The sequence below is a fragment of the Heptranchias perlo genome, chromosome 6, assembly GCF_035084215.1.
Source record: "Heptranchias perlo isolate sHepPer1 chromosome 6, sHepPer1.hap1, whole genome shotgun sequence".
Lineage (NCBI taxonomy): Eukaryota > Metazoa > Chordata > Chondrichthyes > Hexanchiformes > Hexanchidae > Heptranchias > Heptranchias perlo.
Genome location: NC_090330.1, coordinates 32,259,844 through 32,284,486, shown reverse-complemented (window position 1 = coordinate 32,284,486; position 24,643 = coordinate 32,259,844). Strand labels below are relative to the sequence as shown.

Here is a 24,643-nt window from a genome sequence, read left to right as displayed (position 1 = left end):
TACAAATAGCTTAAAAATCCAAACAAGGTAACAACCTAAACTTCAACAATTAGTGCTAAGCAGTCAAAGTAGAAACAATTAGATAACAATTATCAAGATTTTTATAAGGATAATTTTTCTGATAGCACATTCCATTATTGAATTGTAAGCTGCATGACATAATTTCCCAACATATGTGATTATTTGCCCTCTAAGATCAACATGGCGCACTCTAAGAGAATAAGGAATACCGGAGAGCAAAGCAGGCATAAAGAAAATTAGAAGAAAGCAAAAGAATTACCTACCATAAAAAGTAAAATCAGAGCAGCTGCTCCATAATGTGAGGAGTATAGTGTTCCATCATCACAAGGGAAAGGATTGATGAATCCAACCAAAGAAACCCAACTAGGGAGATGGGGTAGACCTACAGAGCAAATCAAGAAACCTAATGAATTGGAAGTTTGCAGAGGACATGCAGCAAGACAGGACGGCAGCCAAATCAAGTGACAATCATAGTGAAAGAAAGGGTATTACACCTAGGTGAACTTTGCAAGTCGAGGTGAAGAGAATACATATTTCTGTCCGATTGGGTTCTCTTCCACAATTTCTCAGCCCCGATCAAGTACAGAGGTATACCAAACTGATATTAAAATGTAGGGATAATTGAAATGCAACAATAAGCAGGGAGAAATCCCCAAGGAAATTCACCTCTTAAAACTCGGAAATAGATTCCAAAACATGATGAATCAAATATTTCTAACATTGGACCCAAATCCACTATCCTTACTCTTCAGAAAAATGGAATCTTGTCACATCTGAGTGGAGATGACACAATATTTGCTGAAAACCAAGATCAAAGCAGTGATTTTAACTCTCCCGGGAGCCTCATAATATATAATGTAATCAGGGGGAATCTCATTAATAAATAGAAACCGTGGTCCCATGACATTCATGAAACTCTGATGGCATTTTAACCCGTCCCTGAGTGGGGTGCCCACCACAGCAGCAACACCAGGTAAAGCTATCGAAAAGCCAGCGAGACCCTGCAAGGAAATTCCGGGCCACTGTTGGCCCGGGCTGCCCCCCACCACAGCTGCAAGACCCTCATAACATCACCATAAGACCATAAGAGATGGAAGCAGGAGTAGGCCATTCGGCCCCTCCAGCCTGCTCCACCATTCAGTGAGATCATGGCTGATCTGATTTTTTACCTCAACTCCACTTTCCCGCCCTTTCCCCATATCCTTTGACTCCCTTGCTGATCAAAAATTTGTCTAACTCAGCCTTGAATGTATTCAATGACTCAGCCTCCCACAGCTTTTTGGGGTAAAGAATTCCAAAGATTCACGACCCTCTGGGAGAAGAAATTCCTCCTCATTTCCGTCTTAAAGAGGCGACCCCTTATTCTGAGACTATGCCCCCTAGTTTTAGATTCCCCCATGAGGGGTAACATCCTCTCAGCATCTACCATATCGAGTCCCCTCACAGACCTAACTTGTTGCCGACAGCCTCCTCCTCTGGGCCGGCCGATTTTCGTCCTCCCCCGCCAGCCAGCTGCCACTTTCTGCTGGAAATGGCCGAGCAGCTGACAGGCGGCATTCAAATGAGGCCCAGCAGTTAAAATCTGCTGAGCCTCCGACTTACACTCCCGCGTGGGATTGCTGTCCGATCCCTGCAGCTTTCCATCGGGAACTAAAATCAGCCCTCAAGTTTCATTGAATTCCAACAATGCAAACAGCTGAATCAAAGTGCAAGAAAATTGTGCATCTCCTTCAAGAGTTTGGTCCTGTAAATCTTCCATATCTTGATGGCACAGAGACATAGATTACCAAACTCCTGCCCGAGGAATCTGCTGCTCCCTCAGCTGTTCGTATCAATTTATATTACCTCACCAAAGTGCAAAACACCAAATATCATGACCATTCATCAGAAGTGATCAAAGTCACATAACTGTAGTAAAAATGTAAAATCCTGGAAATACACAAAAGGTCAGTCAGCACCTGTAAAGAAAAAGGACAGGTTATTACATTTCAAGTAGAGGGTGGTTGTAGAGGGTTGTTTTTCAAACTGGAGGCCTGTGACCAGCGGTGTGCCTCAGGGATCGGTGCTGGGTCCGCTGTTATTTGTTATTTATATTAATGATTTGGATGAGAATTTAGGAGGCATGATTAGTAAGTTTGCAGATGACACCAAGATTGGTGGCATTGTGGACAGTGAAGAAGGTTATCTAGGATTGCAACGGGATCTTGATAAATTGGGCCAGTGGGCCGATGAATGGCAGATGGAGTTTAATTTAGATAAATGTGAGGTGATGCATTTTGGTAGACCGAATCGGGCCAGAACCTACTCCGTTAATGGTAGGGCGTTGGGGAGAGTTATAGAACAAAGAGATCTAGGAGTACAGGTTCATAGCTCCTTGAAAGTGGAGTCACAGGTAGATAGGGTGGTGAAGAAGGCATTCAGCATGCTTGGTTTCATAGGTCAGAACATTGAATACAGGAGTTGGGATGTCTTGTTGAAGTTGTACAAGACATTAGTAAGGCCACACTTGGAATACTGTGTACAGTTCTGGTCACCCTATTATAGAAAGGATATTATTAAACTAGAAAGAGTGCAGAAAATATTTACTAGGATGCTACCGGGACTTGATGGTTTGACTTATAGGGAGAGGTTAGACAGACTGGGACTTTTTTCCCTGGAGAGTAGGAGGTTTAGGGGTGATCTTATAGAAGTCTATAAAATAAAGAGGGGCATAGATAAGGTAGATAGTCAAAATCTTTTCCCAAAGGTAGGGGAGTCTATAATGAGGGGGCATAGATTTAAGGTGAGAGGGGAGAGATACAAAAGGGTCCAGAGGGGCAATTTTTTCACTCAAAGGGTGGTGAGTGTCTGGAACGAGCTGCCAGAGGCAGTAGTAGAGGCGGGTACAATTTTGTCTTTTAAAAAGCATTTGGACAGTTACATGGGTAAGATGGGTATAGAGGGATATGGGCCAAGTGCAGGCAATTGGGACTAGCTTGGTGGTATAAACTGGGCGACATGGACATGTTGGGCCGAAGGGCCTGTTTCCGTGTTGTAAACTTCTATGATTCTATGATTCTATTCTAAGTACTTAAGCTTCAAGATAAATCGTGACAAAGGGAAGAAACAAACTTCTCCGAATCTGGCATTCCAGGAAGAGAAGTGACAGTAACCAAGCAGTAAAATAAAAACTGTGTACAGTTTTGGTCTCCTTACCTAAGGAAGGTTATACTTGCCTTGGAGGCGGTACAACAAAGGTTCATTAGATTGATTCCTGGGATGAAAGGGTTGTCCTATGAGGAGAGATTGAGTAAAATGGGCCTATATTCTCTGGAGTTTAGAAGAATGAGAGGTGATCTCATTGAAACATATAAGGTTCTGAGGGGCCTTGACAGGGTAGATGTTGAGAGGTTGTTTCCCCTGTCTGGAGGGTCTAGAACTAGGGAGCATAGTTGCAGGATAAGGGATCGGCCATTTAAGACCGAGATGAGGAGGAATTTTTTCACTCAGAGGGTTGTGAATCTTTGGAATTCTCTACCCCAGAGGGCTGTGGATGCTGAGTCGTTGAGTATATTCAAGACTGAGATAGATGGATTTTTGTACTCTAGGGGAATCAAGTGATATGGGGATCGGGCTGGAAAGTGGAGTTGAGGTCGAAGATCAGCCATGATCTTATTGAATGGTGGAGCAGGCTCGAGGGGCTGTATGGCCTATTCCTCTTCCTATTTCTTATGTTCTTAAAAACTACTAATGCTGCAAATACACGGCATGTCCATCAGTCAATAACTGCAAACCAGCATTTTGATTGTCAATCATAGCAAAACTCTTGGAGATCATAGTGAACAAAAAGCCTTACATTATATTATTGTTTTGCTAAACTGAAACATTAAAGCAACTGTGATTTTACTGATGTAAATTTTTAATATTAAACACAGTCATTTAAAGTGTATAGGGCCAATTTTAAACTCAGCCCCACCAGCAAAAATGAGCAGTCGTGGCCCAAAAAGAGCTGTGCTGCATTTACCACCCCATTCCTGCTCAGATTCCAACCACCGCCATATTTCCCCTGGCCTTCCGCTGGGTGGCCCAGACGTCCATCTGAATCAGGGCAGGTGCCTCGTACTACACGCAAATCAGAATCCGATAATGTACATAGGACCCCAATGCAATTTTGATGGACAACTGGTGTGGGTCTGCTGTGTATGCACCACCCAGTTGTATCAGGCTGTGGAACAGGCCCCATAAGTTAAGTACCGAGCAGTAGCTGCCCATTCACGATCAGATCCACCCCCTTATGGTCCTATCTGCCTGTCAACTGGCTCAGTCTTCAGACCGCTTGATATTGCCGCAGCCCAGAGCCGGCGATCTGCAGCGGGATGCCTGATTGGAACATACTGCTCACTGGCAGCCCGGCAACAAGGCTCAGCCCTCACAATCGCTCGGATCACCCACCCGCAAAAACATCTGGCCGGCTGGCACATGCTGCCAGTCAGCTGCCTAAATGTTAAAATCTACCCCTATATTTCTAAAGTAAATTGAGACAGTGTTTAACTTGGCCATTGCTACACTCATTATAGGCTAGATTTTAACTTTTGGGCAGCCGACTGGCAGAGGGCACTGGCCTCCCACCTGTTCCTGCCGGTGGGAGGCCTGAGTCATTTCAAGGCGCGGGTCTCAGTTCCATGCCACTGGCGAGCTACACATCCTGAACAGGCATTCCGCTCTAGCTCGCCGGTTTCGAGCTGGACCAATATCGGACACTGCACTGGCCCGCAAGTAGATCCTAGGAGAGAGGGGAGGCGAATCGGAGAAGGGGTGAGCCCAGGCCGGCAGCAGCCCATTGTATTTTTGGTTAATATGGTTAGGTCACTCAATAGCAGGACACAGAGGCAGACCGTGCATGGAGCAAATTCTGCCCGTGTGTACCTTAAAATTGCAATCAGAGTCCTAACTACATCATCGGACCCCAATTTGTATCGTAAGGAAGCCTACCACCTGAAACAAATGGCAGTTCCTGGAGATTTGACATTAACACAGCAGTAGGTCCAGCAACCCCATTTTGAGACCTTTACTGGTCAATATTAGCTAGTTAAAATCAGCCCCATTGTTATTGAAAGTGAAGTGTGATGTACTTTTAAGAGCGATTTCAGCTACCGCAAAACCATCTGAATTTGTTTAAATGACAAGGAGGTGGTAATGTTAACTGGCATCATATGTCCGAACTTCTACTTTTAGAAGCCGCTTTCTGCTGGCTTGCCCAGGTTATTTAAAAATACGTCACGACATAAAATCAAATGCACGTCTTATCACCTTTCTCCCTACCGAAAATAATACATTTCTGCTCAATGTTTCCTCTGTTGTACTGGCAATGTATTTTTAAAAGCTTTTGTCATTACCATGCTGATATTCACTTGTGAAATAAGGCTGTTCATTAAAAATGTAATAGGCAGAGTGTAATGCTAATGAAGCATGCTGCAGAAGTGAGCGAAGGTTTAACAATGTCTGTGCAGGGAAACCCTGAAGCGAATTTCATGAAGTTGAGTTTATTAATAACGTCATAAAAATCATTGGAATCTTCTTTTCAGTTGTCTGAGAACACATCCGTTAAAAAATTCATTTTGAAAAATGAATTTGTTAAAGATGAAAATGTGCATTTATTCCTGGTAGTTCTAAATGCTGAGGGAGATAATTATTTGTGCAGCTTTATTCAATGTCCAGCTGGGTTGTAAAAGATAGAGAAAGAATATCATAATAATTGGCTGGAGGACGAATTGCAAAGGTGAACAAATTATTCTATGACCCATAAAATGCTTTCAGTGATTCAGTGCATGTAATGACCAGAACACACCAAAGATATATAAAATTACATTCTATAAACTAACAAAAACATTTTGTAACATTAAATCCTTTGATACTAAAATTCCAACTGTTTAACTTATCTGTTGATCGCTGAATTTGTGATATTTAATGCAGATCAAGCAGACAAGAGCTGGCCTTCCAGGCAACAGGTTCTGGTCCTCCACTGCCAACAACACTTGCTCCTCCACACCGATGCTGATCCTTGCTTAACATATGTTAGACTGCTAGCTGCAGAATACCCCTTCAAAAACTGATTACATTACAATATGACTGCGTGCCATATTGTTGTGCTTGAGTGCATGCCTGTGTCAGGGTGAGTAAGTGCGTGAGTGAGTAGGGGAAGATGGAATAACAGCAGAAGGATGGTACAAGCTCTCAGCTTGGGACAGACTCCAGTTTCACCCTCTCACATCTTCTATATTCTCCATTCTGAGAATTGAGAATGTGGCTTCCTTGAATAATGTCAATATCCTGAGATTTCTGGGGTCTCCTCCCCTCTTCTATTCTCTTCTGTTATGAGCCATCTTATCCTGAAAGCAAAGAAGTAGGGACCAATTTTCCCTCACAGGATGCCCCACAGGTACAGCATACTGGAGGTGCTTTGCTTTTGAAGAGGGAAGAGTGTACCTAATATTCTTGACCCCCAGCACACTCTTGGCCGAGGCCCGTCCTCTGGCAGACCCTTGTGCTGGGATCATGATGATTTGCCTTATTTCACACTGTACTTTCACAGTGAACCATAGAACCATAGAAAAGATACAGCACAGAAGGGGGCCATTCGGCCCATCGTGTCCGCACCGTCTCGAAGAAAAATCAGGTGCCCATTCTAATCCCACCTTCCAGCACCTGGTCCGTATTCGGGCAGAGAATTCCATACACCCACCGCCTCTGGGTAAAAAAGTTTTTCCTCATGTCCCCTCTAATCCTTCCGCCAATCAGCTTAAATCTATGTCCTCTAGTTCTTGAACTCTCCTCTAGGGGAAATGGGTACTTCCTGTCAACTCAATCTAGTTCCCTCATAATTTTGTACACCTCATTCAAGTTTCCCCTCAGCCTCCTCTCTCCAAGGAAAACAACCCCAGCCCATCCAATCTCTCCTCATAGCTGCAATTTTCAAGCCCTGGCAACATTCTTGTAAATCTTCTCTGCACTCTCTCCAGAGCAATTACATCCTTCCTGTAATGTGGTGACCAGAACTGCACACAATACTTCAGCTGTGGCCTTACCAGCATTTTATACAGTTCCATCATTACATCCCTGCTTTTTTATTCTATACCTCAGCGAATAACGGAAAGCATTCCGTATTCCTTCTTCACAACCTTATCTACCTATACTGTCACCTTCAGGGACCTGTGCACATGCACTCCAAGGTCTCTCACTTCCTCTATCCCGCTTAATATATTCCCGTTTACCGCGTATTCCCTTTTACTGTTTGCCCTCCCCAAGTGCATTACTTCACACTTCTCCGGGTTGAACTCCATTTGCCACTTTTCCGCCCACTCCACCATCCCATTGATATCTTCTTGGAGTCCAGAGCTATCCTCTTCACTATCAACTACACGGCCAATTTTTGTGTCGTCTGCAAATTTGCCAATCATGCCCCCTACATTCAAGTCCAAATCATTAATATATACCACAAACAGCAAGGGACCCAACACTGAGCCCTGTGGCACACCACTGGAAACGGATTTCCATTCGCAAAGACATCCATCGACTTTTACCCTTTGTTTCCTGTTACTGAGCCAATTTTGGATCCAATTCGCCACATTTCCCTGTATCCCATGGGCTTTTACCTTTCTGACCAGTTTGCCATGTGGGACCTTGTCAAATGCCTTACTAAAATCCATGTAGACAACATCCACTGCACTACCCTCATCAACCCTCCTTGTCACTTCCTCAAAGAATTTAATCAGATTTGTAAGGCATGACCTTCCCTGAACAAATCCATGCTGACTGTCCCTGATTAAACCATGCCTTTCCAAGTGACAGTTTATCCTATCTCTTAGTATTGATTCTAATAGTTTGCCTATCACCAAAGTAAGACTGACCGGCCTATAATTGTTTGGCCTTTCCCTCGTACCCATTTTACTACGTTTGCGGTCTTCCAGTCCTCCGGTACCTCCCCTGTATCTAGTGAGGATTGGAAAATGATCCTCAGAGCATCCGCTATTTCCTCCCTGGCTTCCTTCAATAGCCTAGGAAATAATCTATCAGGCCCTGGTGACTTATCAACTTTCAAGGATTCCAGTCCCTCTCGTTATGTTTACCTTATCCAATATTTCACACCTCTCCTCTTTAACTACTATGTGCGGATCATCCCTTTCCTTTGTGAATACGGAGACAAAATATTCATTTAAAACCGTACCCACATTCTCTGCTTCTACACACAAGTTGCCCTTATCATCCCTGATATGTCCCACCTTTTCCTTAGCTATCCTCTTGTTCTTAATGTACTGATAAAACATCTTTGGGTTTTCTTTAATCTTACTAGCTAATATTTTGTCATGCCCTCTCTTTGCTTTCCTTATTTCCTTTTTTACGTCATCCCTGTACTTCCAGACTCATTTAGGCTTTCTGCAATATTTAGTTTTCTGTGACAGTCGTAAGCTTTTTTTTTCTGCTTTATCTTACCCCGTATATTTCTGGACAACCAGGGGGCTCTAAATTTGGCAGTGCCACCCTTTTTCTTTGAGGGGATGTATCTGCATTGTACCCGTAGAATTTCACTTTTTAGTGCCTCCCACTGGCTTGTCACTGATTTCTCCTCAAGTAGTTGTGTCCAGTCCACTTCTGTCAAATCACCTCTTAGTTCTGTAAAATTTGCCTTCCCCCAATTTAAAATGTTTACTCCTGATTTAACTACGTCCTTTTCCATAATAACTGAATTGTGGTCACTATCCCCAATATGGTCACCCACTGTCACTTCATCCACTTGCCCATCTTCATTTCCCAGGACTAAATCTAGAATTGCATTCCCTCTTGTTGGGCTTGTCACGTTCTGGCTAAAAAAGTTCTCCTGGACACCGATCAAGAATTTTGCACCCTCTGTGCCCCTCACAGTGTTTGAATCCCAGTTGATGTTAGGGTAGTTAAAGTCCCCTACTATTATTGCCCTCTTATTTTTGCACTCAGAAATTTGCCTACATATTTGTTCTTCTATCTCCCTTTCGCTATTCAGGGGTCTACAGTACACTCCTAGTAGTGCGACTGCTCCTTTTTTATTTCTTAACTCAACCCGTATGGCCTCGATTGATGATCCATTTAACATATCATCCCTTCTCACAACTGTAATTGATTCCTTAACCTATAATGCTACCCCCCCCCTCCTTTTTTATCACCACTCTATCCTGCCTGAAAACTCTATATCCAGGGATATTGAGCTGCCAATTATCCCCCTCTTTATGCCAGGTTTCCATTATAGCAATGATATCATGCTGCCCTGTGTCCATCTGTGCCCTTAGCTCATCAGCTTTGTTTGTAATACTCCTTGCATCATTATAATCTTTCAGTGAATGATCAATAATCACTCCCTGTGGACTCCAAAGGTCCAAAGTCACCTGTTCCTCCCAAGCATGCTACACTTACCACAAGTCATGTCTCAAATTAATGGTATGCTGTATCCCAAAATTACTCATATACAGTATCCCAAAATGTTATTTTCTGAAAGAAATCTAACTAATTTGCATTTCATTGAATCAATACTAACTGCATCCACCATCTCCCTAGATTGTTCCATAGATTGACCACTCACTCGCTGAAATATTGGCCCCGACTTTAACTCCCGTCTGGCAGAAATCAAGCAGGTAGCAGTTAAAATAAGGGCAGGGGCTTACCCACTATGACCCCGCTACCTTCCCACCGTGTCCAGATATCAACTTGCTCTTTTGAGCAGGCGAGCAGGACACCCACAGGAAGGCAGCAGGGTCCTAGAGACCTGATTGCAGTTTAAGTCAGAGGCCTAAGCGGGGGAGTAGTGATGTCTTCTTCATCAGGCCAGATATTGCAAAACAAAATTATAAACACCATCTCGTGGGAAATGAATCCCTTTCCCGATTGACAGTCATAACTCATCAAAGTAGTGATGGAGCAGGTCTAGGAAGTTAACCACTGACTATTTAGAGTTCCCTAAACAGCACGAGGGTTAAATTGGTTAACCCTCGAAAACAGGTGCTGGGATCGCGGCGCGCGATTAACCCGTGCCTGTTCGTTGAGATGCAGGCAGCATGTAACATTCGTGCTGCCTGGCGATTGCAGTGATTGCTGCGTGCAGCCAGCGCTAACTGCGCTGTTGATTGGCTGCACGGACCAGCGGGGAGCCCCGATATCGGGAGCGGCTAGCACCACTTAAAGGCAGTCTGCATCTCTTAAAGGGGAGGTGCACTGTGGCTGCAGGGAGACCTGGAATTGGTGTGACAACTAACTCTGTTCTGAAATATACTGAAGAATGGCTGGGCCTGTGCGAGAGCGTGCACCAAGGTTCTCGGGCGATGCTATAGAGGCCTTGGTGGAAGAGGTGGACGCACGGAGGGACATCCTTTATCCGCAGGGGGGCAGGAGGCCCTCCAGACACATGGTGAGGAGGCAGTGGGAAGAAGTGGCATACAAGGTGAATGCCAGGAGCATCTCCCCACACACATGGATGCAGTGCAGGAAGAAGTTCAATGATTTGACACGCGTGGTCGAAGTGAGTGTCTTCAAATGTCAAGTGGCATATCCTACCAACTGCACCACTAGCCTCATCTACTGCTCCATACACTACGCCCCCCCATCACCCACCTACCAACAAACTCTTTCCATCGGTATGCAACTCTTCAAATCAGATGCTGCATCCACCCTCACACATTACCGCTCTTGCAAGCCACATACCCACAACTTACAGGTCACACACACTGGCAGCTATTCAACCATGATAGCCACATCACCCAAACATCTTGCAGGACACGCGCTGACACACTTCCCTCTTTCTTGCAGGAGAAGATGGCACACAACACTAGGCAGCAGGAAAGAACTGGGGGAGCACAGGCACGCCTTCACGTCCTCACCCCCATGGAGGAGACAGCGCTGTTGATGATTGGGCAGGTTGTCGCTGCGGCCTTGGCCACTGGCAGTGGTGGAAGTATTGATGATGGGGGTCACTGCACCTAATCCTCCTTCTCGCTCCCCACTTCTCCCTCAGCCCACAACCTCTTCTGACTCACGTGCTGCAGATGGTGTGAGCAAGCACGTCTTACTTTCTCCTCTCCCCGCACCACAACTCAACCCATGCCCCTTTGTCATTGCAGCTACCCAAGAACTGGAACTGACACCATCAGAGGAGGCAGAAGAAGATGACAGTGATGATGCAGATACACCGTCACTCGATCTTACACTCGCAGCCACCCAGCTCACCGTGTGTACTTTAGAGGCTAGGTTAGAGGAGGGATCTGCATGTGGCGAGACGCCGGGCACAAGTGCGCAGGAGCCAGGGAAGGGGGAACGGATACCGCAGGTGCCAGCTTGCACAAGGGCGAGATCGCACACAAATTCATCTGTCGAGGAATCAGATGATGACTTCGATGGGCCAGACTACAGAAGGAGGCTGATGGGCGTACACAACCAAATGCTTGGTGCACTGGAAAGCTTGCCAGAAAACCTCCACGCAATGTCAAGGGGCCTGGAGGAGTCCCACTCCAACTTGACACATGGCTCTGCGGATAGCTTGGAGCCCATCCTTTCCCACACGGAACGGGTGGTCACCTCCATCAGCACACCTGTGGAACCCACCATGATACAAGGTCTGATGGCCAATGTCACAGCTTCCATTGCAGCACGAACATCTGCCATCCAAGGTCAGACTGCTGCCTTGGAAGCTCAATCTAATGCTATCATGGCTTTAGATTCCACTGTGGAATGGGGCTTCCAGGACGTCATAGCAGTCCAGCAATCTGTTCTCCAGCAAATCACCAGGATTGCTGAGGTGCCGCCCCGGGAGAGTGGCAGTAGTGCCATGGAAGACGAACCTGCTCTCCTCTCTCAGGATGACAGCATTCCTGCTCCCACCCCTGCCACTCCACCGCGCCCTTGCTATTGCCTGTCAGTCATCCAGGCCAGACTGTTGCAGTCCAGGCCATCACCGTGCAGTCTGAAGCTGGGTCCTCCTGGTCCAGAGCTGCTCGAGGTCATCCTCCAAGGCCATCTGCAATCTCCTCAATTGAAGGTCAGCAGCCTTCCACCACCCATGCTCCAGCCACTGGGGATGCACCTCGTAGGAGCCCTAGGAAAGATAAAAGCACACGAACAACAGACACTAAGGGAATGCACAAGGGTGAATAGCCTAATTTTGTTTGAATTATTTCATGTGTTAATTTATAAACTTGGATTTGAATTTGCATTTGGTGTTAGTTTTCATTTCTGCGATGAGCTGAGGGAGGAAGTGATGTGTAATCATAAGGAGGATGATTTGATGGTCATGTGAGAGAGGAAAGGTAAGGAGTGTGGGACTGTTGGTGAATGGGGAGGTGTGGTTGAGGTTACTGGTGTCGCTCATTAAACAGGTGATCTTGCAGAGCCCTGGCAGACAGGTCTTGTCTACCTTGTTGCCTCCCTGCCTCTTCCTCCTCCTTCTCCTCCACTTTCTCCTTCGCATCTTCCTCTGGCTCAGGTTCTCACCTGATAGGCGGTGGCAAGGGCTGTTTCCTCATAATGGCGAGGTTATGCAGCAAGCAGCATACAACGACAAATCTTGATACCCGCTCAGCTGAGTACTGCAGGGCTCCTCCAGAGCGGTCCAGGCAGCGGAAGCGTTTCTTGATGACGCCTATGATGTGCTCGATGATGTTCCATGTGGCAGCTTGGCTCTCATTATACGCCTGCTGTGCAAGTGTGCGTGCGTTCCGGACCAGAGTCATGAGCCACTTCATGAGGGGATAACCCTTGTCGCCCAGTAGCCAGCCTTTGACTTGCTGTGCTGGTTGAAATATAGGTGGCACCTTGGACTGCCGCAGAATGAAGGAGTCATGACTGCTGCCAGAATAGCGGGCATTGACCTGCATGATGCATTGCGTGTGGTCACACACCAGCTGCACATTGAGGGAGTGGAACCCCTTTCTGTTCATGAGTATGGCCGAGTTCACGTGGAGCACGCATGGCAATATGCATTCAGTCAATGGCACCCTGCACCATGGGGAAGCCTGCAATACGAGCAAACCCTCATGCTCGCTCCTGCAGCTTGTATCTGGCAAGAGGGAATGTGATGAATCTGTTTCTGAGTGCATACAGAGCCTCCGTGACCTCCCTTATACATCAGTGCACTGCAAACTGCGAGATGTTGTTTATATCTCCAGCAGCAGCCTGAAAGGAGCCAGAGCTGTAAAAATTAAGCACCACGGTTACCGTGACAGCCGCAGGCAATGCTGTCCTTGCCCTGCTGTGAGGCTGCAGTTGTGGCTGCAGCAGTTGACAAATCTCAGTCACGACCTCTTTCGTGAACCACAGCTGTTGGATGCACTGGTTGTCGCTGAAGTTGAGATAAGAGAATTGGTTCATGAAGGCTCTCATTGGATATGGCCTCCTGCTGAGTGACCTGCATCTCCTCCCCCACCCCCCCCCCCCTCTTCTGGCAGCTTGTCCTGCACTTCATGGCCTGTCTGTACACTCCCAGTCATGTTAAATTCCCAGAGGAAGCTCTAGCAGGCCACCCATGTCTTGCAGCAACTTTGTTCAGCACACTATTTGAAATGCCACTAACAGTACTGCACGACCAGTCAGACCATTCTCTATAGAATATTGCAGCTTTCTCCAAGTATAGGAAACTTCCACAAATACCCACAATTGTACCAGCAGCCAGAATAACTAATTCAGCAATTAACCTGTAGCTCCTGCATGATCCCTTTAAATAGCGTTGGTGGGGGGTATCTTTTACACCCTTTAACTCCTGTTCAGCTGTGCAAGGTTAGGACAGTGCGTTGGCTGGAAAAGGGAGTTCGAAAATGGCACCAGCTTCTTCGAATCAGTGTTGCACACTGATTAACATCATAATCTCCCTACTTTACATGCCGCCGGCGCACGTGCGGAAACGCCTTTACCAAGATGCCGTCCTGCGCACGCCACACCGGAAGTGTGCGTGCGTATCTCTGACGCCATTTTCGGGGCTTAGGAGTCCACGTAGCGCTAACACAACGAGCGCCACGGGGCCCAATTTAGCCCCCACATGTTTTATCCAGCATCTGTATATAAAAAGGTTATTTTTCAAGTTCTTTCTGTGCAGTGAACTTATTGATTATTCCAAACCATTAGAATTCCATCTGTGTACCGAATCCCAGTTGTATAGGATATTCCAAGCTCTTCATCACACATAATTGAACCTTTGTGTAAGTGAATTCAATCAAACAGAGCACATAGTTCATATCTACTTAATTTAAAATTCCAGCTCTGCAAATATAAACACATCGGATATTTGAAGGCATACTTTATGGTTTATATATCTTCATACCAATATACACTTCTTCACCGTGTGAAAAACTATTCATCTGTATAACACACAGGCAATTTTCCAAGTTTGCTCTGCTGGCAGGAAGTCTTGCCTTCTGAGTGCACAGATCAGAAAATTGCAGGCACACTGTCCACCACTTTCTGTCCAATTGATTGGAATGGGCAGAAAATTGTGAGCAACGCACCCACAGTTCCCAATGTGTGCAATTGGTGAGCAAGCCTCCTCAATGTTAGCATGAACTCGAAATGCTCCCCCCACCCCCATAATTCTGTTGAAAAGATTGTGTTCTATAAAATACCAACAAAAAGCATGAAATATACTTTCTCTGTATTAAAATTAACTTGGAGATTCTTAGGAAGTCACTTCTTTGAATCCGACTCTTACAAAAATTATTTACATCTTACTAAAGGATTGACACCTTTAATTAGGAACAAAGCCACAGCCTAAAATCACCTGGCTACATCGTCTGTCCTGTAATAGAAACATAGAAAATAGGAGCAGGAGTAGGCCATTCGGCCCTTCAGGCCTGCTCCGCCATTCAAAATGATCATGGTTGATCGTCTAACTCAGTACCCTGTTCCCAAATATTATTATCTATTATTATCTGTAATATTATCTACTGTAGATGAGGATGAGTTGTGCAAATCATTTGCCTTTAAACATCCAGGCTTGGGCTGATAAGTGGCAAGCAACATTCGCACCAGACAAGTGCCAGGCAATGACTATCTCCAACAAGAGAGAATCTAACCACCTCCCCTTGACATTCAATGGCATTACCATCACCAAATCCCCCAGCATCAACATCCTGGGGGTCGCCATTGACCAGAAGCTTAACTGGACCAGCCATATAAATACTGTGGCTACAAGAGCAGGTCAGAGGCTGGGTATTCTGCGGCGAGTGACTCACCTCCTGACTCCCCAAAGCCTTTCCACCATCTACAAGGCATAAGTCAGGAGTGTGATGGAATACTCTCCACTTGCCTGGATGAGTGCAGCTCCAACAACACTCAAGAAGCTCAACACCATCTAGGACAAAGCATCCCGCTTTATTGGCACCCCATCCACCACCCTAAACATTCACTCCCTTCACCACCGGCGCACAATGGCTGCAGTGTGTACCATCCACAGGATGCACTGCAGCAACTCGCCAAGGCTTCTTCGACAGCACATCCCAAACCCGTGACCTCTACCACCTAGAAGGACAAGAGCAGCAGGCACATGGGAACAACACCACCTGCACGTTCCCCTCCAAGTCACACACCATCCCGACTTGGAAATATATCGCTGTACCTTCATCATCGCTGGGTCGAAATCCTGGAACTCCCATCCTAACAGCACTATGGGAGAACCTTCACCACACGGATTGCAGCGGTTCAAGAAGGCGGCTCACCACCACCTTCTCAAGGGCAATTAGGGATGGGCAATAAATGCCGTCCTCGCCAGCAACGCCCACATCCCATGAATGAATAAAAGAAAAGACAGCTGGTTGTGCTGGAATGCATTCTGATTAGAAGAGCTCAGCTAAGAAACATGCTGCTGTGTGAAAGTACCTTTAGGAGGGGATTCTAAAGGGGAGTAGAGGCAGAAGGAACGCTGGATGAAATGAATGAGAGTGATGCCTATTAAAAGTCACATCCATCCAAACATGGCAGTTCACTCTGACTAGCCTGCAGCTGAACTCATTCAATTTTCATTTTTCTGTTCCTCAGGGATTCAGGTCCCAAACTGATTATTTACAGTAGACACTAACTGCAGTCTGAGCAGCTGCATCTAGCTTTGAGTCAGGGCACCCTAATGTCACAGATATAAATTATTAACGGGGAGGGAGAAGAGAGTACAGTGTTTCTTTTCTCCCTTTTTATTTCCCATACCATGCACTTGACACAGCAGCTCCGCTAGCAATGTTTCTCTAGGGGGTTCTAGTAATTCTGTTGTGACTAAAATAGCCTGAGGGGCTCTCCCACTGATTTTTTTGGGATGGCTGAGATCATGAACCCACAATGTGTAGATTCAGGAACTCCAGTCCACATCCCACTATCCATAATGTACCATGTGGAGTGCCAACACCTTATACCAGTGGGCACCATTGACTACCACAAAATGAAGGCAACATGGCAGTCCAGGCAGAGGTTATTTTTAACACCAGCTGGAGTGATTTACAGAGAATAACGGGGAAGGTAAAGGTCCATATTTTCAATAAAGTGGAGCTGGAAAAAGGATTGTAAATTGCACAGAATAATTACTTTTTGGAGAAATGTAATGTTTTGGTAAGCTTTTGTGCTTTTCTTTTGTCTACATCTGCCGAAGATTACCAAGTGTCTCTCCATTTCTCAAGTTTCATATTTCCTGACTATTTTTCTCAACTTATGCTATAGTAAGAGCAGTTTAGGTGACTATAAAATTGTTTTACAGATCATTTCACTGCCTTTTTTTATCTACTCTGTTCTCAAAAATTCTTTTGTGTTCACCTTTGAAAATTGTAGCTTTTTGTACATTTAAGTGTCTGGAACACCCTAGAAACAGGAAGAGAATAGAAACTTTTCAAACACATCTGTTGTAGTTAAAACTTCACCTTTTGTTTCAAAATACATCAATAACATTCTTGAAGCATTCTCAAAATCCCTCACAAGGTGATTTGATATTGATTTTCTTTTCTTTAGGACTGTTTCATATGTCACGACCTCCTTTTATTTTGATATTGTTTATCTTTTGGCTCAAGGACCCAGCACAGTGCAAGCCCACGGAAAACATTTCGAAGTCAACTCAAACACAGGCAAAATGCTGTTTTCTGCGGATGAAAACGAGGTGGTGGTTGGCGCCGATAGACTTCGAGTTACAGGTATCGAATATTACAAACTGCTGACAAGAAGGCAAGGTAGTAGGCATGCAAATTATATCAGCTGCTTAAAATTCTGAACTCCTTAAGGTAAGGTAAGAACAGTAAGCACTACGGAGAGGAGGAAAATCCACAGGAAATGTCCCCATGATGGTTAGGCCAATCCAATCGCAAGAAAGAAAGAACTTGTGTATATAGACTTACGGACTCGTCGCCCACTTCTGTCATCACATGCTCCGTTCCCGTCCCCCGCTAAAATCGGAGCATCCGTGTCCCCCTCCTCCCAACCAGAGTGATGCTGGAATTATACAATTTTAGTGACACAACTTAATGTTGGTTTCAGGCAATAATTTCAGGGTTAAATTCATAGATACAAGATTAAATGTAAGAGGTTTAGAACGGCAAGCAAGAGAAACTTCTTTTACACACAGAGAGTAGTGAGGCTGTGGAATTCACTTTCAGGGCGAGTGGCTGAGGCAGAAACTAGGGCCCAGAATTTCCTTGGAGCTGTTCCCACTCCCGCCACCGTAACTTCACCGAAAGTGCGGCGGAAACCCTGTTTTACACACGTTAACAACATTGTCCAATTTTTTTTTAAATAAAGTGGAAGAACTTATCATATTGCTTCACAAAATCAAATGTATGTCAGCTTCAAAGACTAGCCGATCTTTGTATCGTCATTAGTGACAATGGAGATTAATGAATTACAAATAATGTGGATATGCTCCAGTCTTATACATTGATTCAAACTCAATCACTCAGTCACTCTTTGAAACGTATGAAATTCTTGGAGGGCTTGACAGGGTAGATGCTGAGAGGCTGTTTCCCCTGGCTGGAGAGTCTAGAACTAGGGTCATAGTCTCAGGATAAGGGGGTGTCCATTTAGGTCCAAGATGAGGAAAAATTTCTTCACTCAGAGGGTTGTGAATCTTTGGAATTCTCTGCCCCAGAGGCCTGTGGATGCTCAGTCGTGGAGTATAATCAAGACTGAGATCGATGGATATTTAAGGAAATCAAGGGATATGGGGATAGGGCAGGAATGTGGAGTTGAGGTAGAAGATCAGCCATAATCTTTTGAATGGTGGAGCAGGCTCAAGGGGCCTTATGGCCTACTCCTGCTCCTATTTCTTATGTTCTATGTTCTTATGTAAGAATGTGGAAATACTAGAAGGCAGGCTCCCATGCTGGCTCTGTGGATACGTGTACTAAATGGTGTATTACTGAACCATACAGAGCAGGAGGTCCCAGGTTAGATCTCTAGGCTGTGCTGAGTTAGCTGGTTTCAGCTAGGGCAATGATAAGGGTACGACAATTGGATGAATCCCCTGAGCTAGTGAAGTTAAAAAATCAGCCAAGGTTCCTACTCTTGATCCCTATCCAATGACTGCTGCTAGAATGTGCATGTCATAACAGTATCAGACTAAGCCCCATGGTCAAAAAGCCTGCCAACATTTATTGTCTAAGTTCATGCTCAAAAAATGGTTCTTGACTGAATTACTGCAGCTGGCACCATATCCCATCCAAGTAACTGCCATTAGGAGCCCCCTTACAAAGGGGCACCACTTTATCTTTACTAAGAGGCTCTAATATACCCCACCCCAGTCCCAGTACAGTATGCCGCAGCAGGTGCCCGAGATGCAGGTGGACTGACAGGCACTATGAGCAGGAGGAAAAAATTGCTGATAATGTAAGAAAAAAATTAATTTCTAAAATGTGATGTTTAATGTAAGCATTTAAGGTTATTGGGCCAGAAATCGCGCAGAGCAGCGAGGCGATGCTCACCGCAGCTCCTGAGAATTTAATTAATGAAAATAATTACTGCGGGCTTTGTGGCATCCAATTGCTTGAATTTGAACTTTAAGCAAAACCACGCGCTATTGACCCAGCCTCTGCACTGTGTGAGTTGCAGCGCGGCTGGAAACGTCTGTGAGGAGAAGACACGCCCACAAAATCTGTCATGAACAGAAGTCATGCCCACAGATTCAGGCTGCATTGCTCAAGGAAGCAAGCAGACTTCATTCATTTATAGTTAGTATTCTGGATGTCATTGTAAATAAAAAAAATAATTTTTTATGATAAAAAGCCAAAGAAATAATTGAATTAAAGAGACAGAAGGGAAAAAAAAAAATTAATTTAAATATTTTTAATGCTAAAAGGACAAGAGCAGCAGGCACATGGGAACAACACCACCTGCATGTTCCCCTCCAAGTCACACACCATCCCGACTTGGAAATATATCGCCGTTCCTTCATTGTCGCTGGGTCAAAATCCTGGAACTCCCTTCCTAACAGCACTGTGGGAGAACCGTCACCACACCGACTGCAGCAGTTCAAGAAGGCGGCTCACCACCACCTTCTCAAGGGCAATTAGGGATGGGCAATAAATGCCAGCCTCGCCAGCAACGCCCACATCCCATGAACGAATAAAAAAATATATTTTTTTAGTGACCAAAAACAATTAAAATAAAGAGTAATATGAGACTCCACATTTTTTAAATTAAATTTTTCATTATTTGGCAGTCATTAAGACTAACCAAAATTTTAAAACTTAGTTTAGACCTGCTACTTTTAAGCGTACCTGTTTGGTGGTGTAATTAGTTACTTTCCAGCTGGGCAGATAAGCAAATTGGCAGTTTTTCAATGATTTTGTTGATTGCAGTGTGCGATGGCCCTTTAATTTGAAGTTGTCATATCGCTGGTGAACCACTAGGAGCAAGTTCACGATTTCTATGTTTTACTGCACATATACAAACACGGGAACTTGCTCCTTCAATTCACCATTAAAAACTGAGAGCGCTGTTGAGCTCCACTATTATTTCAGGAGCGATTTCTGGCCCGATATTATAGTACTGAAGCAATTTCTGTTTATTTGAATAGTTTTGTTTCTGCAATATTAAATTTATATTTCAGCATCATGATGAAAACAAATCTGGCCAGCCCAGGGGGACAGAACTTTTCCTGAACCCGCTGGCACTTTTAAAGTTAAGAGACAAAACAGAATTGTAACTATGAATTTGAGCAAAAGTGAGCACCACATATTTTGGTTACTCATTCTGCATTCTATATTGTTTTTAATTGTTCCTTCAATAAATTAAGCGGAATGTGCTTTATGGTTAATAATATTAACAGCAGAACTTAGGCCAACAAGAAGATCGGTAAAATTGCAGAATAATTGAAAAATTTTGTTGAAACATGCACTAAAATTTGCAGAGGGAGTATTTCTTAATTCTATCAGTTGACAAGAAAATAAACATAATTGCTAAATTTCAAAATTGCAAGTTAAAGTCAGCAATAAATGGCCCCATGCTAAATTAATCATAAGAGGCATTTCCCAGAATGAATAGTAAAATAGTATGTGTGCAATATTCCCTTGCAAATTACCTTGGGCATAATTCTACACAGTTATTCACAACTGAATACAAATTGACATGGCTGATGCGTACTGCTCAAGGTCACCCAGTAAAGTTCTGGATTCAAAATATATGCTATAAGAAAACTTTATTAAAAAAAAGACACATCTAAAGTCTGTAGCATTAGCTAATATTTTTCTTTCATGTTATCAGCACTGCTGGTTTGTACAACTATTAGTGTTGACATTGTTTGACCTAGAAAGCCGAGTATGTGTAGAACCTTACCAAATATTGTCTATCAACCAAAAGGCCTTCTCCGATGCCAAGTTGAAAACTTGACTGCTTGCCCTGGGTCACGTGATGGGCAGAAGCTCCACAGGTAGATGTGCATTTGATATTTAACAGCTTTGGAGAATATCTGGTCAACAAAGACCCGATTTTAACCTTGCCCGCCCGACGGGAATGGGCTGGGTTAAAATAGCGGTTGTGCACTTAGTGCTGCGTTCCTGACACGCTCCTGCCTGCCACTATTTTAACCACATAGTTTTTTAATTGGGGACAGGTGCCCGCCACAAGTAGGCGAGGACCTCATGAATACATTAAAATCAGGGTCTCATGACGCAATTAAGACCTCAATTAACTAAACATCACGGAAATCCCACCCAGAGTCTGGCCCACCAGTAAAACTCAAGGGGTTTGGTGTCTCAAAGCCACTTACGCTGTATTTCAAGGAGCACTCAGCTGCAAGTCAGTGGATCATAGGACCTTTTTGCTGCCTGGTTTGCCAGGAGAGTTTCCAGCTTCCAAATCGTTTCTTTTGTGCTTTTTTGCCTTATCACCCTCAGTAAGCTCTCTATGCTTACCATGGGTGCTATTATTGCTAGTTTCATTTGGATGCAGAAACACTTGCAGGAAGAGGTGCAGCAGTTGGGCCTATCAGAAAACAGCAGGTAAGAGGTGGGGGGGGAGGGCGGGAGCTGCTTGATTGAGGCCAAACTCAGCACATAGGGTGTACAGGCCAAGAGTCAGTTTCTTGGATCGAGCCCTCTGACTCATCACTGCGACGAGAGTTCTGTCCACACTGTTCCAACGAAATATGAAAGCAGGGACTGCAACTATGCTTTAAGAGGTACATTCCCGCTTTAAATAGGTCGGGCAGCCTGCTGAAAATTGCACGTAGAAAATGGGCAGGTTACCAGTTTCCCAACGCAATCAGATGGACAGACCGTCAATCATATTAAAAGGAGGAGGCCTGGGAGTTAAAATCATCCAGGCCTCACCCTGGCGATGTCAGAGAGTTCTGCTGTTCACCCCCACTCTCCACCTGCCCCGAGTTAAAATCGGGGCTGTGATTTCTGCTACACATGGATGTAGGAATGTCAGTAAAATTGTAGTACAAGCAATGTCGGATTGAAATTTTCCATTGGGTGTGGGTACACCGGGAGCAGATAATCTCGCACTGCGCCAGCCTGCACACTAATTAAAGCTTAAGGAAGCCCAGGAGTCATTTTCTAATGTCATAAAAAAAACTGACTCACCCGTCTGCCCGTTTTCTAACATTGGAAATTTCATCAGAAACTGGATGACACTGACCAGGGCTCTGTGCAAACAATTAGGGGGTGATCTTAAACCCCAAGAACGGGTGGGTTAGGGGGGCTTGGGAGTTGAAAACAGTTGTTTTTTGGGTCATGACCGCAACCCGGCTTTATTTTCGGGTTTAACGTCAGCGCGGAAAAGTACAGGCTTCCCACCGGGAATGCAAAGTCCGAAAATTTTGCGGTCACGACCCAAAAAAACAGCTGTTTTCAACTCCCATCCACCCTCCAACCCACCCGTTCTTGGGGTTTGAAATCACCCCCTTAATCACAGGGTGCATAGAGTTTGGCTGTCCCATGATTAGAAAGCAGTGCAAGCTGGGCATGGGCAGTACCCACTCAATGCTGCCCACTTCCACTCTTCTAAAGCAGGTACTAATGCTAAGCTGTAGCTGCTATAGAACTGGAGCATTAGTTGTGCTGGCAATTATCAGGTATTCATGGGATATAAACAAGACTTTTGTCATAAAATATGAAAACCAGACAGGAAAAGGTGATTGATTCAAACCATAGCATTGTTCAGCTGCATTTATTAATTTCCTGGTGGAAGTGTGTTATTGGTCATTGAAAAGAAATCTTGCTCTTGCTGACTTTATTATGGAATATCCAATTTGAGGAATTCAAAAAGTAAATAGGACAATTGTAATTTCAAAAATAAATTTTTAATACTGCAACCTGGTAAATTGGGTTTTGTTTGTGCAAGCAGAGAATTTAAGAGATTTCAAAAAAGTGATTTTTCAACTTTGTGAAAAGGAAATGTAAATGATGTTTTACAAAAATCGAGCAGTAATCAGTACATTGCAATTGTCTATTGATATTAAGCTACAGGCAAAGTACTGTTACCTCACATGTAACACCAACGAGATGGCACTTTGGGATGTTGATCCTTGACCTCTGGGACCTGGTTCAAATCTAGCCAAGATCGATAGGATGAAGTTTTCCTCTGTTCAGCTGATAGGGTCCAGAGTCAGATAATTAGGACAGTTTCAACCTTGTTCTCAAGGGCACAGGCCCAAAGCATAAAAGTGGCCACAGTTTGGCACTAATTGTTACAGAGGTATCAAAGCCCCGATTTTAGAATGGAGGTGACATGGCAGCAGGGGGGAGGGGGTGAATGGGCGCATGGGCAACCCGACTAATAAAATGTGTCCATTTCACATGCAATCACAAGTGAATTGGTGCTACTGAACGTGGCTTCCAGGTTTGCCGTCCAAAAGCTGCGCTGTGGGCGGACTGCGCACCCAGATCACAGGCTGTCAGCTGAGAAGCTCTATTTAAAGGGCCATTGCTCCAAAGGCTTTTGCTGGAGCAAAGACCCAGAAATCACAGTGGAGCAGCACAGGGTCAAGGCTGCTCCAAGGTTCAGCAATGCCTCACTGCAGCAGCTACTGGACGGGGTGAGGAGGAGGAGGGAAGTCTTTTACCCCACAGACGGGAGGAAGTGCCCTGCCTCTGCCACCAAGAAGGCCTGGCTCGAAGTGGCAGACGAGATCACCAGCAGCAGCAACATCTCCCGCACCTGGATCCAGTGCAGGAAGGGTTTCAATGACCTAACTAGGTCAGCAAAAGTGACACTTACTGATTCTCCTGCATTCCGTCTTCCACATCACCGCTCCCCCCCTCAACTCATTCTGAACTGCCAACATTTCTCTATCACATCACTCCTCACACCCACTTATGGCTCATCCTCAACTTACCTTCACTTCCTCACCTCCCCATTAGTCACCCCACCACTACCATTAACCCCAATCCTCATCCAATGTGATGGCTCTGTCTCAGACTCATCCTCTGATGCGTCTCTTTCACGGTCAGCCTCACCCAAAGCAATGCATTCATCAGTTGGCCGCTTCACCATCACTCACTCACATGTCTGTTCTTTCTCCCCTTCTAAGAGAATAGAGCGCAAAATGCCACACGACAGGGTGAAGACTGGAGGGGGCCACAACAAGTGGTGGTCCTCACAAACACCGAGCAGGCGGCACTGGAGATCAGCCGCACCCTCGAGTGCCTGTCCGTCGGGGACGGCAAGACTGGCACCCCACAAACGTCTGGTGACACAACTTTAACATTCATCACACACAATATGAATTGATGTTAACAATGCTTGGCATGTTCAACACCTCAGTATACTCATCACAACATGACACATCTGTGATGATGCTTAATATTGCCTTCTGTCCTCTTACAGGCCCTTCAACGACCGCAACGATGGCAGAGGGCGATTCCTCAGAGGAGCTGCCGGCATCTGAGGGTGCACCGTCACATCTTAGCGTGCCATCCACCAGCACAGAAACTCACACCTCAGTGGGTCCTAGTAGTGAGTTAATTGGATTGGCACCTGGTGAGTGACCACACACAAGTGAGCACGAGCAGACACTGGTGGCAGGGGCAGCTGTGGAGAGTCCGCGTCAGTGGGCACACTCCTCTCCAGGCTTTGCTCAGCTGGACGCAGATGCTGAATCCCGGGGACCATCCTTTAAAAGGAGAATGATCGAGGGACAGCAGCACATTTGCGAGGTACTGGAACGGGTGCC

General features: G+C 45.1%; 1 protein-coding gene across 9 annotated transcripts in view; it reads left to right on the top strand.

The window, feature by feature from the left end:
• Positions 1-24,643, top strand: part of sgcg (sarcoglycan, gamma) — a 600,494-nt gene that overhangs the window by 443,416 nt on the left and 132,435 nt on the right. For all 9 annotated transcript variants that reach the window (XM_067986061.1, XM_067986062.1, XM_067986057.1 and 6 more), the window contains one exon: positions 17,049-17,168. In XM_067986061.1, the coding sequence (XP_067842162.1) occupies positions 17,049-17,168 (120 nt within the window). The remainder of the gene's footprint in view (positions 1-17,048; positions 17,169-24,643) is intronic.